We start from the raw sequence: 17243 nt of genomic DNA on the forward strand, positions 1-17243 counted from the left end.
CCATCGTTTTTTCGCTCACCATGCCATTCCAGTTTGAACCAAGCCATACGCAAATTAGTCTTGACCCTGTGCCTCATGGGAACAGTCCGGGCTGAACTGCCAACCGAGGTCTTCCCTGGACTGGAAACAAGCATCCTAGGACCGGTTTCGGGGTTTCACCCCTCTTCAGCCAGGATAGCTCGATTCCAGTGGCATGGAGATCATGGGACCCGCGTCTGGGCATACCCGTCCCACTCGGGGTGACAAAGGCATGCCCTAAGTTGGCAGGGTATGCCCAGATGTGGGTCCCTTGCTCACTTTGCCACTGGATTCAAGATAGCCTGGCTGATGAGGGCTGTGAGCCCGAAACCAGTCCCAGAATGCTTGTTTCCGGTCCAGGGAAGACACAGCTTGGCAGTTTGGGCAGGACTGTTCCCATGAGGCACAGGGTCAGACTGATTTGCATATGGCCATGTTTTAACTGGGGTGGCGAAGTGAGCTAAAGAATGATGATGGATTAAACCCAGATCAGTTGACTGGGGGTGAGTGCTTGCATTGTTTAACGATCCGTCCATCATCCCCTTTGGTTTTGATTTATTCGCCCTAAGTTGGTAGGGTATGCCCAGACCATGGGTCCCTTGCTCACTTTGCCACTGGAATCAAGATAGCCTGGCTGATGAGGGCTGTGAGCCCGAAACCAGTCCCAGGATGCTTTTTTCCAGTCCAGGGAAGACATGGCTTGGCAGTTCGGGCTGGACTGTTCCCATGAGGCACAGGGTCAGACTGATTTGGTTGCTTTGGCACGACTGGCGTCAACCAGATCCGGGATCGTATCCCTGAGACCCCCTCTGCGCTGCGGTCGTGGCCGATGGCGTCGAACCCGATTAGGTCGTTCTGCAGCGCATGGCCTTCTAAAAATCTTTAATTTGAGCGGGAGTCGTTCCGGCTCTCTGAAAGGGAGGGAGGCGCGAAGCCAACTCAGGCTCTGGCTCCGCAAAACCGTGCCAAGAGCATAGATGCTCCTTACTTCTCTCAACGACCGACGCCAGTTGATGTGAAGTCAAAGTCCGCTTGGACTTCATCTTCTTTTTGTGCCTCTTCCCCGAGTGTCCAGATGACCTCGAATGGAAGGAAGAGGACTTAGGGCTCAGTGAGCGGTCCCGCAACTTCCTCTTCTTCAAACGGGACCGTGACCTCCACGGAGTCTCGCTTAATGGTATCTACTGCCAGGCCGCGAGCAACTTAATTGCCCACTCCCTCAAGGTCTTTGGAGCCATCACCCAACAGTCTGAACATGACTTCGAATCGTGGTCGCGTTCAAGACACCACAGAATTACGCGGTGGGATAGGTAACCGACATCATGAGGGAACAAGACCCGCATGGTTAAAAACCTGTCTTTCTACCAGACATCCCTTGCATATGAAGTCGCTACTCAAAAAATGTAGACAAAAGTCGAGAAAAAAGCCTGCTAAAAAGCGTCAGAGGGGGTAGCTCTTCCCAGATCGGCGCTTAACTGGCGAGGAAAGAAAATAACTGATTTCCGCTCGTCTTGGTGGCGCCTATGTAGGCATCGCAATGTCATAACCGACAATACCAACACCAATGACGTCACATGAAGCCGAATGGAGCCACCCGACGTAGCGCGCAAGTGTTTTCCCTCAGCAAAAGTTTCTGGATCCAGCCTGACGCCTGGGAAATTCAAAGGTAAGGAATCTGCAGCTTGAAGTCTCTAACAGGTATAGATTCCTTACCTTAGAATTACACCAGGCGTCAGACTGGATCCGGAGAATTTCTCAGCAGTACCCCTGCGCGTCAGTAGGTGGCGTTGGTCAACTATGCGTTCGTCGTCGCCATCATGGTTGCAGTCATGACGTCCCAGTATCTATTTAGACGCTGCCCCTGCACTCTGACATCAGTTCTTTTACACAACATTCCACGCCAGAAGCGCATAGCCTTGCAAGACACTGACATCTGGTGCACAAAACTAGGGCCCTGAAAGGGAGTCCCTAAAACTAGAAGTCAGTTCGCAGAACAGGGAGGATGGGTGGGGTGGTAAGGAATCTAGAACTAATATATGTCTCTTACAGATATATCGTTACCGAAGGTAAGTAACTTGTTAATTTGAAAGAAACAGTTAGTTATAGATTCCTTACCTTAGAATAGATACCCCAGCAATACCAAACCCAGAGAACCAAGTTGACCCCAGAAAGTCTTGGAGAACCGAACGGCCAAAGAAGCCGTCACTCCGGACCGAACTGTCCAGGCAATAATGTTTAGTAGATGTGTGCAGTGATGAAAACATAGCTGCCTGACAGATGTCATGGAGGGGTACTCCTCGCCCCAAAGCGATAGTGGCTATAATCACCCTGGTAGAATGGGCACGCCCGACCTTTCTTGGTGCCCACATAGCCAACAAAGAGCTGATCATCCACCCGGAATTGTTTTGTCCGATCCAAATAGAAGGACCCCGCACGTTTTGGATCCAGGCGGTGGAGCCTTTCTTCTTCCTTCGAAGGAGGTGGGGGCGGGAAGAAGGTGGGAAAAGTGATGGTCTGCCCGATATGAAAGGAAGTAACCCCTTTAGGTAAGAAGGTCTGGCTCGAAGAACAACCTTGTATGGATGAACAGCAAGGAAAGGAGGTTCTGAAGACAGAGCCTGGAGTTCACTCACCCTACGTGCAGAGGTGATGGCAACCAGAAACAAAGTTTTGAGTGTCAGAAGCCTTAGAGGACAATTATGTAGCGGCTCAAAGGAAGCTCACATAAGATACGTCAGAACAAAATTTAAGTCCCACTGAGGCATTATAAAAGGAATAGGAGAAAACAGATGAGTAAGGCCCTTAAGAAAACGATTTACAATAGGGCACTTGAAAAGAGAAGGATGATCAGGAATGCGAAGGAAGGCCAAAATAGCCGAAAGATAGCCTTTAAGTGTGTGTGCCCAAAGCAGAGCCCTGCTGGGCCAAAGAAAGCAGCAAGAGGATAACCTCAGAAAGGGGATCCACAGCCTTTGCTGTGCACCATGCCACAAATCTTTTCCATCTATAGGCGTATACTGTTTTCGTAGAGGGATGCCTGACTGCCAAGATAACATTACAGACTTCGAGAGGAAGGTGGAAGGCTGTACACTGTCTCCGCTCAATCTCCACGCAAGGAGGTGGAGGCTGGACAGTTTTGGGCGCAGAACCATCCCCTGCTGCTGCAACAGAAGATCCTCCCACAGGGGCAGTCTGATCGGAGGATTGATAGCCATGTTCAAGAGCTCAGAATACCAGGCTCTTCGTGCCCAGTCTAGAGACACAGGAATAATTTGAGCTAGGTAGCGCTTGATCCTCTTCAGCACTGTGGGCAGAAGTGGTATAGGCAGAAAAGTGTGTATCAGACCGCAACTCCACTCGCGACGAAAAGAATTGCCTAGCGAGTGCCGCCTTGGAAATTCCAAGGCGCAGTACTGCTGACATTGTGCATTCTCATCAGTGGCGAACAGATCTAACCAAGGCTCCCCCACTGCTGAAAGAGACCTAGCATCATCTCTCTGATTGAAGACATCATTTGTGATCCATCATGCACCGGCGGCTGAGTTCGCCCGTCTTGGCGTTCAGGGAACCTGCCAGGTGTTGAAACACCATGTACATGCCCTGATGTTCCAGCCACTTCCAGAAATAAAGGGCCTCTTGACAGAGCGTCCACGACCCCTCTCCGCCCGGTTTGTTGCAGTACCACATGGAGGAAGTGTTGTCTGTGAACACATGTACGACTTTTCCTTTGGCAGAAGGAAGGAATGCCTTCAGTGCTAGACAAATCGCCCGGAGCTCCAAACTGTTGATGTGGAGTCTGGACTCCGCCAGAGATGCTAGGCCTCTGATCTCGGCCTCTCCCACGTGGCCGCCCCATCGAAGTAGTTACACGTCTGTCATCACTGTGAACTCTTATTGGGGAAGGGAAAGGCATCTGCAGTTGACCCAGTCCTGGTTTGTGAGCAACCACTGCAACTGATGGGCAGTCCCGCCGAGATCTGGACGACATTGGAAAGATTTCCCTGATGCTGCGCCCAATGGAACTTCAGGTCCCACTGCAGAGTCCGCTTATGCCACTGGGCACTTGGTCCAAGACCTTTCTCAGCAGCCACTTAGCCAACAAAGACCTGGTCGTCCACCCGGAATTGTTTGGTGCAATCCAAGTAGAAGGAAAGTGTACGTTTTGGATCCAGTCGGTGGAGCCTCTCTTCCTCTTTTGAAGAATGCCGGGGCAGAAAGAAGGTGAGCAAAGTGATGGTTTGACCCATGTTGAAAGAAGTAACCACCTTGGGAAGAAAGGAAGGTCTAGTCCGAAGGATGACCTTGTCCTGATGGACAGCCAGAAAAGGAGGTTTGGAAGAAAGAGCTTGTAGCTCACTCACCCTGCGTGCAGAGGTGATGGCCACCAGAAAGGCAGTTTTCAGAGTGAGAAGTCTGAGAGGACAGTTATCTAGCGGCTCAAAGGCAGCGCATATATGAGGTAGGTAAGAACCAAGTTCAAGTCCTACTGAGGCATTACGAACAGAAGAGGAGGAAAAAGATGACTAATGCCATTAAGGAATCTATTTACAACAGGGGACTTGAAAAGAGAAGGCTGATAAGGAAGCCTAAGGAAGGCTGAAATGGCCGAGAGGTAGCCCTTTAGAGTGCCCAGAGCAGAGCCCTGCTGGGCCAAAGAAAGGAGGGACAAGAGCACCTCAAAAAGAGGGGCAGAAAAGGGATCCACAGCCTTTGCTGTGCACCATGTCACAAATGTGTTCCATCTGCACCGTCTTAGTGGAGGGACGCCTGGCTGCTAAAATAACATCAGAGATCTCGGGAGGCGGGTCAAGCGATGTCAACTGCCGCCGCTCAGTCTCCACGCAAGGAGTTGGAGGCTGGACAGGTTCGGGTGGAGGACTCTCCCCTGCTGCAGTGACAGAAGATCCTCCTGAAGAGGCAGTCTGATCGGAGGATCGATGGCCATGTTGAGCATCTCGGAATACCAGACTCTTCATGCCCAATAGGGAGCTACAAGAAAGACTTGGCCCCAAGTCGCGCTTGATCTTCTTCTGCACTCTGGGTAGAAGTGGTATAGGTGGAAAGGCGTGTAGAAGACCGCAATTCACCTCTCGTCGAAAAGACTCACCTAGTGAGTGCCACGTTGGGAAATTCTAATGCCCAGAACTGCTGATATTGCATGTTCTCTTCAGTGGCAAATAGATCTAACCAAAGCTCTCACCACTGCTGAAAGAGACATTGCACCACCTCCGAGTGAAGACACCATTTGTGATCCATCATGCACCTGCAGCTGAGTTCGTTCGGCCTGGTGTTCAGGGAACCTGCCAGGTGTTGAACCACCAGGGATATGCCCTGATGTTCCAGCCATATCCAGAGGCGGAGGGCCTCCTGACATAGGGTCTACGATCCCACCCACCTTGCTTGTTGCAGTACCACATGGCGGTGGTGTTGTCCGTGAAAACCTGCACCACTCTTCCCCAGAGGGAAGGAATGCTTTGAGTGCAAGACGAATCGCCCGAAGCTCCAGAAGGTTGATGTGGAGCCCAGACTCCGCCAGAGACCAGAGGCCTCCGATCTCAGCCTCCCCCATGTGGCTGCCCCATCCCAGAAGTGATGCATCGGTCACCACTGTGAACTCTGGCTGGGGAAGGGAGAGTGATCTGCCGCCGACCCAATACTGGTTTGTGAGCCACCACTGCAATTGGTGTGCAGTGCCCTCCGAGATCTGGACGCAATTGAACGGATTCCCTGATGTTGTGTCCACTGGAACTTCAGGTCCCACTGCAGAGCTCGCATATGCCATCTGGCATGGTCCACCAGCAGGATGCAGGAGGCCATCACACCCAGCAGACTGAGGGTCATCCAGACTGAACCCGAGATAGAGGCTGAAAGATCATAACCATAGCTCGAATATCTAAGACTAGCTGTTCGGGAGGATAAACCCGAACCTGGGTCATGTCCAGAACCGCTCAGATGAAGAGAAGCTTCTGAGAGGGGTTCAGGTGTGACTTCGGTACGTTGATGGACAGCCCTAGCGAATGCAGGTCGGCTGTAGTCTGGAGGTGGGAGACGACAGCCTGGGGCGAGCGGGCCTTCAACAGCCAGTTGTCGCGATAGGGGAAGACTGGAACCCCTGATCTGCGCAGATAAGCTGCAACCACCGACCATCACTTTCGTGAACACCTGAGGGGCGCTGGTAAGGCCCAAGGGAGCACGGTAAACTGAAAGTGCCTGTGGCCTACAATGAACCGCAGGTAATGCCGGTGGCCCGGCAGAACAGGGATGTGAAAGTAAGGGTTCTGCAAGTCCAAGGTGGAGAGCCTCGGCCGCCCTACGCAACACCACTGTGTATGACGCTCCCTTCTCTGTAGCCACGGTAGGAGGAGACAACATGCCAAGGTCTGGTGAGGTATTCAGACCACTGGCTTCCCCCAGTTCCTCTCTCTAGTCCTGTTCATAAACCAAATGCTCAGTTATGGGGTCCTCAGACCCCTCCCAGTCCTCCTCATCCTCCTTTGGTTGCAAATCTGGTTTCAGAGAGCCATGGTAAAACAGGGGCACCAAAGTACCCATCGGCGCCAGATCTAGTGCCGGCCAAAGCCGGTCCGACTTCGGGTCTACCTCGAGGTGAAGCCTGGGGTCGGCTGTGCCCCCAGCCGACGCCAGTTGTGGATGTGGTGCCGGTGGAATCGGCGCCGGGGGAGGTGTGACAAGGTTGACCGGCGCTGATCCAGATCCAGATCTAGATTCAAGGGGACCCTGCGGAGCCGAGGCTGAACCCGCCGGCGGAGTCGGACTGCCCAAAGATGGCGTGCATCACTTTGTAAAACTGATGAAGCTGGGCAGGGGTCGCTTTCTTTCCCGGGAAGGGGGGGGGGGGACCCGGAGCTGACCCTAAGAGCTCCACTCGGAGCCGTGGGAGGAGCACCATCCGCATCCCTTGACGCGCCAGCCGACTGATGCGGAGAAGTCCAAGAGCGATGATGCTTCTTCTTGTGCATCGACTTAACTGACCGTGAATGCGAAGACTTAGATGAAGAATGGTGTTAGCTCTGCGACCGGTCCCTCGACCTCCTTTGCGACCAGGGCCTCGAGCGACGTGGAGCTGACTGTCGGGACTCAAGTAACTTTCGGGACTGCTCCCGCAAAGACTTTGGGGCCATGGTCCGGCAGTCGGAGCACGACTTGAGGTTGTGGTCGCGCTCCAGGAAGTAGAGACACACACGGTGCGGATCCCTCACCATCAGTCAGTTACAGGAACCGCAAGCCTCGAAGCCAGGTATCCCTCGTGCACCTGTTGTCAATGGACTCAAAAAAACAAAAATCGACAAAATTCAAGAAAAAGTCAGTCAAAAAGTGACTGGAGGTACCGCTCTTTCCGGATCTGCAGTTGCAGAAATGTAAGAACTGAAGTCAGCACGCGAGGGCGATGTCTATGTAGCTACTGCGACGTCATCCCGGCGACCACGACCCCGGCAAACACGATGCCGACAACGAACACGCATGTCGACAGACGTGACCTTCCGACGTGCAGGGGTTCTGCTGCCGGAAAACTTTCCATGATCCAGCCTGACGCCTGGGGGTAATTATAAGTTAAGGAATCTAGATCTAACTGTTTTTCAGATTGCCACAGTAGGAAGCTCAGACCCCAAGGGCCTCATCAGCCCTACGCAACACCACAGCATATGTGGCTCCCTCCTCCGTAGCAATGGTAGGGGGAGAAAGCATACCAGGGTCTGGGGATGTATCCAGACCACTGGTGTCACCCAACTCCTCTATCCAGTACGGCTATTCCAGCTGGTCTGCCAAAGGGTCAACAGACCCCTCCCAGTCCTCCTCATCCTCCAAAGTACACCCTGCGCAGGTCCGGCTCAGTGTCCATATCGAGGTGGAGGCCAGGGTTGAGGCAGACAGGGAGACGACCAGCGTCGGAAGTGGCGGAGGTGTCGTAAGTGGGATCGGTGCTGGGGTAGGTGTCGTAAGAGGCGGGAGCCGCTGGCATCGAAGGAGGCCAAGCGACACAGATCTTCCAATTCTTCTCAATTGTGATCATGACTGTTGCAATGACTAACATACAGAATCTGTTAGAATTGGGGGTCTCTGGTTGGCGCAAATATTCACTTGTGACAAGCAGGGACCCTCTCCTCTAAGTCAGGGCGAAGGATGACCCCTTAGAATTACCCTTGCTCACCCTCTAGGTGCGTGGCGTGAGCAGCCAAGGCTATTCTTCAGGCGTTTCTGAGTTAAGCATTTGTAATCACACACACAGTAAATGTACCAATCACACCACAATTGGACACCAGGCTGTAGATATGTAAAAATACGTTCTCTTTATATAAAAATATATCTGACAGGTAAGACTTATCACAAGACCAATATAACGATTTTAACTTAGGCCACAAGATTGTAATTAGGCAAGTATTCTTAGTTGCAGTTCAAATGGTTCCTTTTAGTTCAATTCACTTATGGATAGTTCTTTAAATTGCTTTACTAGGCTTCTTAGTTACTGGGGGCCTCTTTGGGACTCACGGGACGCTTCATAGCGCTCCGGCGCGCTTTCCCGGGGAAAAATGTGCGAGACCCTACCGCGGCTCACGCATCTAGCATGAGCGCGTGTACGTCGCGTACCGCTCCAAGCTACGAGGCGTACGGGGCTGTCCGTCTACTTTATACGCTTTCAGCGGGGCTCAGGGTACGAGTCGCACCTCTTCTGTGCGCTCCGTACTCTGAGGCGAACAGCGGCCTTTCTCAGTAGGACGCGCCTCGCGGACGACTTCCGCCAAGGTAGGCACGTACCTGGTGGTGATAAGCGCACGGGGAAACAAAACGTTGCGGGCCCCGAGCCCGATGAAGATATCTTGGCATTCCAGTAGATTCAGGGGAAGCAGGGACGATTCGCACTCCTTCAGTGCGCGTCGGGGGGACCTTCGGACTCTCAGTTGCGGCAGCTCTCGTGAGGCAGGTGCGGCCCAGATCCTCCAGTACGGTCCATATTGGGGGCGCTTCAGGGTGCGGCACGGCCTCTTTCCAGGTCAGAGGGCGAAGCGGGGCGGCCGGGTACGCTTGAGACGTACGGCGGCGGCCCGAGCCGTAGATCGCGCTCGAGAAGGAAATTCCAGCGGGAGGGGCGAGTGAGGGCACACAACGCGCTCCAGTGACAGGCAGGCGGTCCGGTCCACGGGGAAGAGAGCGACTCTGCACGAGCGGGGCTCTCACAGGACACGGGCGGCCAGGCTCCTGGGTGTCACGGCCCTAGGAGGGGGCGAAGGGGCTCAAGGTCTCAGCTCCAGCAGGAGAAAGCACACGGTTCAGAAGAGGGCGAGCGAAGGCACCAAGAACCCACTAGTCCTGGGGTTCAGATCAGGGGGCAAGCTCAGACAAGCCCTTGGAGAAAGTTTCTAGCACAAGTCAGCAAAGTCTTTTCATTAAGACTTCTCCACTCCTTCCTCAGCAAGGCAGACAGCAGACCAGTCCTTCCTGCTTCTTCTTCTCCTTCTAGTTGGGCAGAGGTTCGTTGTGGGAAACAGGATTCTGATTTGCAAGGAGCAGGGCTCCTACTTTTATACAGCATTTTCTTTGTTCTTACAGGCCAGGGGGCCTTTGCATAACTTCTTGCAGTCTCTGAGCACTTTGTTGGGTGTACTCTGGTCTCTCCTTTCAGGGAGCAGGGCTGGCACATCAGACGCTCCACAGGAGGTGGAGCCAGCATTGTGTGGACAGGGGCAGCCAGGATGACTTTGTTGACAGTGCTTCTCCCTTCCTGGGCCAGGTGTCGGGCTAAGTCATCAGTCGCTCTCCAGGAGGTGGAGCCAGCATTGTGGTGGCAGAGCACAGCCCTATTCAGAGTCCAGGGGCACTCCCACCTCCCACTAAGGTGTAATCCTTGCATTCACCACCTGTCATCCCCCAGCCCTGTCCCTCACATAACCCAGACAGTCAGATACACATCCTAGCAGAGGCGGGCTGAAATGGTTAGGCAAGCAAATGCTAGCTTTCTAAAAGTAGCATTTGCAAACACAGGATATTAAAATAAACTTTACTAAAAGAAGTATTTTATTATTCTGAGTTCAGGCATACTAAACTTGACTTCCTACCATGTTCCCTGAGCCTGCTGGGATTATAGAGTGTAATAATTCCAGCAGCCCATCTTGGCCTAAGAGAACAGGTAGCCTTACAATAGTGAAAAACGAATTTGGCTGTAATTCACTATTAGGACATGCCACATACATCAGAGCATGTCCTACCTTACACTTACAATGCACCCTGCCCTAGGGCCTACCATAGGGGTGACTAATATGAAGCAAAGGGAAGGTTTAGAGGCTGGCAAGTGTGTGCACTTGCCCAGCGAGCATGACAGTACCAGACTGCATGCAGGTTCTGCAATGGCAGACCCAGACACATTTTAAAAGGCTGCTTCTGTGGGTGGCGCAACCAGCGCTGCAGGCCCACTAGCAGTATTGCCATTTACAAGCCCCGGCACTCCTGGTGCACTCTACTGGGGACTGACAGCAATCCAATGAACCAATCATGAACATCAATCACAGTTACACTTTACATTGGGAGCACTTGCACTGCGGCACGGAGTGGCCGTGGCACAGTGCCCTGAGCAGCGGACACCAGCAAAAACATCTGAGGCACATCAGCAAAAAGTGGAAGGGAAACTCACACCAAGGTGCCAGGTCTAACAGAATCCATAAATGTAATGACATAGGTTTACAATGTATTTGTATGGCCCAACCAATTTAGCCATGTAGCCCACATGCATTGGCTGCTGTCACAGTTTATTCTTAACCCTCCTCTAGGGATCCTGTTAAACCAGTGCACTTTCTATCAATAATGCCTATTAGGCTGCCTGCCTGTATCTTTTAATGCAAAGACCTACTTGTTCCTTTGCTCACCATGGCAATGTTGAAGCATGTGTGGAATAGAACTGTTGAATCAGGCTTCTCCAGACCTTCTTTTAAAGGCTTTAGGTTCTCGACAATTTCATCTGTGTAATCCTGTGCAAATCCTGCAAACAAAAAGACCACAGAAGTTATTCTGTATAATCCCTCAAGAGTCGACTGTTCATTATGCTTTCCTGGGTAAATCTACAAACAAGCAGATAGATCATAACGGTATTTCAATATTTCTGTGTAATGCTGAGCACAGACAGTTCTTCAGAATATTAATATATAGCAGCTGGTTATGTGCACTAGACTGATCCTAGTGGAAGTGGAACTTGGTAGGACTAACCCATTCTAATAAAAAGATGGAGGTTATTTGCGATTTTGTATTGCATCAACCTCTTAGCACATTGTTAATCTGGCCCTACACCCTCAGTCTGTGTTGAGGCAATAGAGTGACTACCCCATCATTATGCCATGAGGGAGTAAGAGCCATCACCCAATCTCTTTTTGTTCCCATTTCTCTCAACCTACAATCTGTATTACTTCCCTACTAGGTAATCCCAGACCCAGCACAGCTGTGCAATGAGAGACCTGTAGGATGCACGGAAACATCATCAGATAATACCCTACTGTATATATGGCAATGCAACTCCATCACCATTGGTCCCTCTTAACATGCCACAGACATCAGACCTGCAGAAGATACTACAGAGCTATCTAATGGTTCCAAAAGCAACACAAATGTTTTATGTTCTAACTGTTTGTTTTCCTCTTATACTTAACCTTTGAGTTTAAGTGTTACACAGCTCTCAGAGGAACAAGAAAAAGTATACCAGTGAATATGGTGCACAATATTACAAACAAACAGTCAAGCTGGACATTACAGCAACTGTAGTTACTGTGATCCTGCTATACAGGGTGAAAAGGTAGCCCATTTATATTCAGTTTTGCCTTAATAGGTGAACCTATGGCACCTGTGTGGAAATGTATATATCGTGAAGGCTCCGAGGAAAATGTAAGTTTGTTTCAATGAACACGAGTATTTGATGTTAAAAAAAGTTATTGAATATGCTACTTACCAGTATGCATCTGTTCTTGGCATGTAGGGCTGCTAACATTCATATCTATAGCATAGATCGCCGCCTAGTGTTGGGTCCGGATGATCGCACATTGTTGTCCTGGAAGAGTCTTCGAAGTATCACGAGATAGGTGGCTCCTCCCCTGGACTACAGTGCGCATGGGCATCGACTCCATCCCCAGATTGTTTTTAGCCATTGCGGCAAAGATGGAGTATGACCGTGTTAAAGATGGCCATGCTAATGATTGAATGCAAAAAGCAAACTGCAGCTGCTACAGGCGCCGCGGAGGAGGGTGGGCGATATGAATGTTAGCAGCCCTACATGCCAAGAACAGATGCATACTGGTAAGTAGAATATTCAGTTCGAGGCATGTGGGCTGCTAAATTCATATCTATAGCATAGAATATATAGCAGTCCCTCCATTAACGGCGGCCGCCCGTGCCAGCTGCAGAAGTCTGAAATAGAGTCTTGAGAACAGCTTGTCCTACAGCTGCCTGCTGTTTGGAATGTACGTCTACGCAGTAATGTTTGGTAAACGTGTGGGGTGTGGCCCACGTGGCTGCTCTGCAAATGCCTTCCAAAGGAATGTTTCCCAGGAATGCCATGGAGGCTCCTAACTTGCGTGTGGAGTGTGCTCTGGGTGGGATTGTTAAAGTGCGTTTAGCTTTCTGATAGCAAATCTGAATACATTTAACAATTTACCTGGCTATTCCTGCTTTGGAAATGGGGTTGCCTTTGTGCTGAGCTGAAAAGGCAACGAATAGTTGTTGTCTCTTTCTAAATGGTTGTGTCCTGTCAATATAGTACATCAACGCCCTCTTAACGTCCAAGGTATGGAGCATTCTTTCCGCCACCGTCTCTGGATTTGGAAAGAATGCGGGCAGTTCAATTGTCTGATTGACGTGAAATTGTGACACCACCTTTGGAAGGAACTTGGGGTTAGTGCGGAGCACCACCCTGTTGGAATGAACCTGAATAAATGGCTCTTGTATTGTGAGCGCCTGTAGCTCACTAACACGTCTGAGAGACGTGATGGCAATGAGGAAAGCCACTTTCCATGTCAAGAATTGAATCTCACATGAATGTAGAGGCTCAAAGGGTGGACCCATCAACCTAGTGAGGACCACATTGAGACTCCATACCGGAGCGGGCGGGGTTCTGGGAGGAATGACCCGCTTGAGCCCTTCTAGAAAGGCTTTAATGGCAGGCACCCTGAAAACAGAGAGGTGCTGCCGGTTCTGAAGATAAGCTGCTATGGCTGACAAGTGGATCCGAATGGAAGCGTACGCTAGATTGCATTTGTAAAGATGTAACAAGTAGCAAATGATGTTTGGAATGGATGCATCTAGCGGATTTATGTTATGCTACGTACAGTAGATGACAAAACGCTTCCATTTCGCTGCATAGCAAGCTCTGGTAGTGGGCTTTCTTGCCTCTCTGATGATGTCCATGCATTCAGGAGGCAGATTAAGGTAGCCAAACTCTAGGACTTCAGGAGCCAGATCGCCAGATTGAGCTGTTGCGGATCTGGGTGCTGAATGTCGCCATGGTTCTGCGTCAAGAGCCTGGGTGAGAGGTGCAGCCTTTGATGCGGTACCACGGAAAGTTCTAGAAACGTGGTGTACCATGGTTGGCGTGCCCACGTTGGAGCAACTAGGATGAGCGTCATCGAGTGTTGCTATAGCTTTCTTGCCACCAGCGGAATGAGAGGTGCTGGGGGAAAAGCGTACGCAAATCTGCCTGACCAGTTCATCCATATCGCATTGCCCTGCGACTGTGGGTGAGGGAACCTGGCGGCAAAGCTTTGGCATTTTGCGTTTTCCCTTGTGGCAAACAGGTCTATCTCTGGATGACCCCATTGCTGGAAGTACGGGCGGAGTACCGATGGATGTATCTCCCACTCGTGCATTTGATGGCTGTACCTGCTGAGCAGATCCGCCATCTGGTTGTCCTTGCCCGGAAGGTGTTCCGCCATGAGGAAGATGTTCCTCTGAATGGCCCACTTCCACATGCTCTGAGCCAGATGAGACAGCTGTGGAGAGTGCGTACCCCCCTGCTTCTGGATGTAGTACATGGCCGTCATGTTGTCCGTCCGGATCAACACGACCTTGTTGCACAAATGTACTTTGAAGGACTTTAACGCCATAAAGATCGCCATCAACTCCAGACAGTTGATGCGCATCTTCCTTTGCTGTGTCGTCCATAGTCCCTGCACCGTGTAGTAGAGCACATGAGCTCCCCACCCCTGGAGAGATGCGTCCGTCGTGAGGATGATCTGTGGTACAGGCTCTTGGAACGGTCGGCCCTTGCAAAGGTTGTGTGGATTCCACCAATGCAGAGAGTTGTACGCCCGACCGGTCACCAACACTAGGTCTTTCAACTGTCCATGAGCCTGCGTCCACTGATGTGCTAGACATTCCTGGAGCGGACGCATATGCAGTCTCGTGTGCGGGACTATGAAGATGCAGGAGGCCATCATGCCTATCAACTGCATAAACACTCTCGCTGGGATTGAGTGTTGGGGTCTGAACCTCTGGATTAGCGACTGGATGTTGTCGATCCTCGCAGGGTTTGGCTGTGCTTTGGCAGCCAGAGTATTTATGGTCGCGCCCAGATACTGCCGCACATGGGCTGGCTGAAGGTGCGACTTCGGATAGTTTAACGAGAACCCCAGACTGTGAAGGAGGTGAATAGTGTGGGACATGTCTGCGGCGCACTGTTGAGCCGACTTGGCTTGAACGAGCCAGTCGTCCAGGTAAGGGTAGACATGTATGTTCTGTCTCCTGAGGTGCGCCGCCACGGTCGCCAGACACTTCGTGAACACTCTGGGGGCAGTGGTCACTCCGAAGGGTAGGACCTTGAACTGGTAATGCCTGTTCTGTATGGTAAACCTGAGGTACTTTCTGTGGGATGGGTGGAGTGGAATGTGAAAATAAGCATCCTTGAGGTCCAAGGTTGCGAAGAAGTCTCCCTGGTTTAATAGTGGAAGAACCTGTTGTAGCGTCAACATGTGAAAATGTTCTGAGAGTATGTATAGGTTGAGGGGGCGCAGGTCCAGAATGGGTCTGAGTGAGCCGTCCTTTTTTGGTATTAAGAAGTACAGGGAATAAACCCCTGTGCCTTCTTCCTCCACTGGCACGAGCTCTATTGCTCCTTTTTGCAGCATTACGAGAACCTCCTGCTGCAATAAGTGCAAGTGCTCTGCCGACATAGGACGTTGTCTTGGGGGTATGTTGGGTGGAGTGGACGTTAACTCCAAACAATACCCGAACTGGATAAGCTCTCTTACCCACCAGTCTGTGGTGATGTTTCTCCAGACTGGCAGGAACTGTTGGAGCCTCCCCCCGACAGGTGTTGGATGGTCGGGGGGCAGTGACAGGGAGTCACTGTTTGGTGGCAGCAGAGGAACGGGAACTATTGTTGCCTCTGCCTCTGCCCTTGGCGCTTTTTCCTCTGTAACCACCTCTATTGTGTTTGGGGTAAGAGGCCTGGGCGCCTCCTCTATTGAAACTTGTCTGCTGTGCCAAGTGTCCTCTGGGAACACCTCTTGTACTTGAGCGACGAAAAGTGTTGCCCCTGTATTGCTGAGACTGAAGAGCACCCATGGACTTAGCCGTCTCAGTGTCTTTTTTAATCTTTTCAAGGGTGGTGTCAACCTCCGGGCCAAACAGTCTGTCTGGATTGACAGGTTGGTTGAGGATAGTTGTTTGGATCTCGGGCTTGAAGCCTGAGATGCGGAGCCATGCCTGACGCCTTAACATAACACTAGTGTTCACCGCCCTTGCTGCTGTATCTGCAACATCAAGCGCACATTTAATCGCAGCATTAGAAATGAGCTTGCTCTCCTGGATTAACATTTCAGCTCATTCTTTGAACTGGTCTGGAAGGTGCTGTAAAAGCTGTTCCAAGGTGTCATAATGCGCCCTATCATATCTAGCCAATAGGGCTTGTGTATTGGATATGCGCCATATGTTTGCCGCCTGCGCTGCCACCCTTTTGCCCCCTGCCTCCAGCACTTTTGACTCTTTGTCCGGGGGAGGAGCTTCACCCGTTGTCTGTGAATTCGCCCTCTTGCGGGCATTGGAGACGACCAAAGAGTCTAGAGGCAACTGGCCCCGTACATAAGCAGGGTCCCCAGGTGCCGGTCTGTATTTCTTTTCTATACGTGGGTTGACCACCCTTGCCCTGGTGGGTTCTTTGAAAATGTCAGTGGCATGTTTGAGAACCCCTTTAAGCATTGGCAGTGTTTTAACAGTCTTTTCCGATGCAGAGAATGTATCAAACAAAAAGTCAACTTCCACAGGGTCGGCATGCATCTCCACCTTGTGATTTGCAGCTGCCCGTTCAATTAAGGCATTAAATGCCGCCGAGTCTTCAGTAGGAGAAGTCTTTATCCCATAAAGCTGTGGGTCACTAACCACCTGTTGGTCACCCTGGTCACCAGTGTCTACCCATGAGACCTGCTGCTCATCAGGGTCATTATTGGCAGGGAAGTTATACTCTTCATTCTGGTCATTTCCATCCCCATCTGAGTAAGTGGGTGAAGGTGTTGGACTCCTCCCAGGCTGTTGAGGAATGGGTTCCACAAGGTCTGGAGTATGTGGTGCAGGCCTTTTCTGTTTTAGAGGGATTACATAGGATTCCACTGGCTGGGATGTAATTTTCCTCTTATAGAGCATTAATTTGCCCGTGTCGGCGTCGATAAAATGCTCCGATTCATCGTCCTGCGAAAGTGGTCGAGCAGAGCTTCCACTACGCTGAGTCTGCCGCAGCCCCTCCGAGTCATCGGGCACCGTACGCGGTGTGAAAGCCTTCGGCGCCACCTTCGGCGGCAGAGTATAGAGGATCGACGTCGAAGTCTTCTTCGGTGGAACAGTCGCCTTCGGTACCGAGGGCGGTTTCGGCTCCGACGCCTTGTCCCGTAGCCTCTTCAGGGAGCCCGCGACCTGCTTAGCAAAAGAAGCGGACGGCTTCGTCGATCCGACCGTGGGCCTCGAGCCACCACCAGGTGATGATCCGAGCGTTGACGACTTCTGTTTGGGCGCGGACGCACCCTCGACAGCAAGGCTCCGGTCTGTGTTGGCCTTAGGCGTCGACGCCGCCGGCTTCGGATCGGCAGATTTTTCCCTTTGCGTCGTGGTTCCAGACTTCGGCTCGGTGGCCTTCGCCGACGCCACTTCGACTGTCCGTGTGCCTGGGGCCGCGGTAGTCTCGGGTGAAGGTGTCTCGACAGTCTTCTTCGACTTCACCATCTTACTCGACACATGGTCGACGACCT

The 17243-nt window shown here is 51.6% G+C and overlaps 1 protein-coding gene across 5 annotated transcripts in view; it reads right to left on the bottom strand.

Moving 5' to 3' along the window:
- MROH1 (maestro heat like repeat family member 1) overlaps positions 1-17243 on the bottom strand; it is a 2054050-nt gene that overhangs the window by 584699 nt on the left and 1452108 nt on the right. For all 5 annotated transcript variants that reach the window (XM_078686516.1, XM_078686513.1, XM_078686514.1 and 2 more), the window contains one exon: positions 10896-11008. In XM_078686516.1, the coding sequence (XP_078542642.1) occupies positions 10896-11008 (113 nt within the window). The remainder of the gene's footprint in view (positions 1-10895; positions 11009-17243) is intronic.

The sequence above is a fragment of the Lissotriton helveticus genome, chromosome 4_1, assembly GCF_964261635.1.
Source record: "Lissotriton helveticus chromosome 4_1, aLisHel1.1, whole genome shotgun sequence".
Lineage (NCBI taxonomy): Eukaryota > Metazoa > Chordata > Amphibia > Caudata > Salamandridae > Lissotriton > Lissotriton helveticus.